Source organism: Poecilia reticulata, linkage group LG5 (assembly GCF_000633615.1).
Source record: "Poecilia reticulata strain Guanapo linkage group LG5, Guppy_female_1.0+MT, whole genome shotgun sequence".
NCBI lineage: Eukaryota > Metazoa > Chordata > Actinopteri > Cyprinodontiformes > Poeciliidae > Poecilia > Poecilia reticulata.
In genome coordinates, this window is record NC_024335.1 from 328,687 (window position 1) to 330,447 (window position 1,761).

Here is a 1,761-nt window from a genome sequence, read left to right on the forward strand (position 1 = left end):
AGAACCAGCCAAACTAGGAATAACCAGGAGGAACCAGGAAGAACCAGAGGAACCAGGAAGAACCAGGAGGAACCAGGGGGAACCAGGAGGAACCAGAGGAACCAGGAAGAACCAGAAGGAACCAGGAGAGTCAGAAGGAACCAGGAGCAACCAAGAGGAACCAGGAGAATTAGAAGGAACCAGGAGGAACCAGAGGAACCAAGAGGAAGCAGGAAGAACCAGGAGGAACCAGGCAAACTAGGAAAAACCAGAGGAACCAGGAGAACCAGGAGGAACCAGGAGAATCAGAAGGAACCTGATTCTCAGCCAACATCGGTACTGTTGGCTGCTGACGTGCAGATTAACCGTCTCATTTAAGACCATCATGAATGTCCTTAAAGGGACAGTAAATCATTTACAGCTTTCGCTGCATTCAGCGAGTGATTAAATAATATTTAGCAACATTTCGCAGTGATGTAATTTAGCACTAAGCAAAAAAAGACCTCTGGAATCTGAAGGGCCACAGAAACGGCTACGGCGGGCCGGATGTGGCCTGCCAACCTCGAGTTTGGCACCTGTGAACTAGGAGGTTCTGTTAAGGTTCTATAGGTCCGATGGAGTCGGAACCTGCAGGCGTCGTGATGTTTGGGTGGTTCTGGTTCGGTTGGTCGGATTCTGTGGGTTGCGTTTTGCCCTGAGCGCTGTCTGCAGGTGTTCAGACCTGCAGCAGTCGGAGCGTCTCCTTCAGAAACATCAATGGACCGGGAGGATCCGGTTCCGGCTCGGACCGATTCGGAGCAGACCCGTTTGTCTCACAGCAGCAGAACCACCTGAGCTGCGATGATACGGTTCTGAAACACAGTACCTGACAAGAGTTCCCATTGTACCATCACATATGGATCCGCTCTGATCAGAACGTTCTTCCTGAACCCATCCGGAACCAGAACCTCTGCTGAACTGGACCTGATCCTCGGTAAATCAGAGCTTATCGCTGGTCTCCGAGCGGAGCTGCATGTTGGGTCTGATTTTCTGAAATATGAAGCGAGCGCGTCGCTCTCTGGTTGCAGCTTTGTTTCAGGACAACGGAGGAAATCCGACCCGGGACTCCCAGAATATCTGAGGACCAGGATCGGGTCCCTGAGGAGCGCCATGTCCTCTGGGACACACAGAGACAGAGACAGACACAATTTTATTATTTTATTTACCAAATAAAGGAAATCTGAAGAAAAGGACCAAAGGAACCATCTGCTATAAAACCACAAGAACTATGGGAATAAATTATAACTAGATATGATTAATATAAAATATTACATATTTCTAATAATGAAAAGACATTTATGCTAAGTGAATGTAATAATTGTTGAAAAGTTAAAAAACATTCTAAAGTTGATATTTCTGTAGCATTGCCTGGAGGTCAGAGGTCATTGCCCTTCGGGGTCACGGTAGAGATAGCCTGTGTCTTCAGAGACAGATGTCCAGCTGCTGTCCCTCAGCGTGTCTCTCTGTGTCCTCAGCTTCGGCATACTCCAACCTGCAGCCGCATCGCCCCGGTGACGTCCACAGGAGGCCGTCCCCGGCGTCCAGCTGCGTCCCCCCGCCTGACTACATGGACGGAGACGAGGACGAGGACCTGATCAAACCCAAGAAGCTGCTGAATCCCGTCAAGGCGTCCAGGAGCCACCAGGAACTGCACAGGGAGCTGCTGAGCAGCTGCAGACGGTGAGACATGTCCGTCCTCATGGGGACAGGGGGGGACTGGGGTGACGGGGGGACAGGAGGGGG

At 50.8% G+C, this 1,761-nt stretch overlaps 1 protein-coding gene across 3 annotated transcripts in view; it reads left to right on the forward strand.

Annotated features, from left to right (window-relative positions):
• LOC103464244 (protein FAM107B-like) overlaps positions 1 to 1,761 on the forward strand; it is a 22,601-nt gene that overhangs the window by 16,993 nt on the left and 3,847 nt on the right. For all 3 annotated transcript variants that reach the window (XM_008408227.2, XM_008408228.2, XM_017305018.1), the window contains one exon: positions 1,494 to 1,698. In XM_008408227.2, the coding sequence (XP_008406449.1) occupies positions 1,494 to 1,698 (205 nt within the window). The remainder of the gene's footprint in view (positions 1 to 1,493; positions 1,699 to 1,761) is intronic.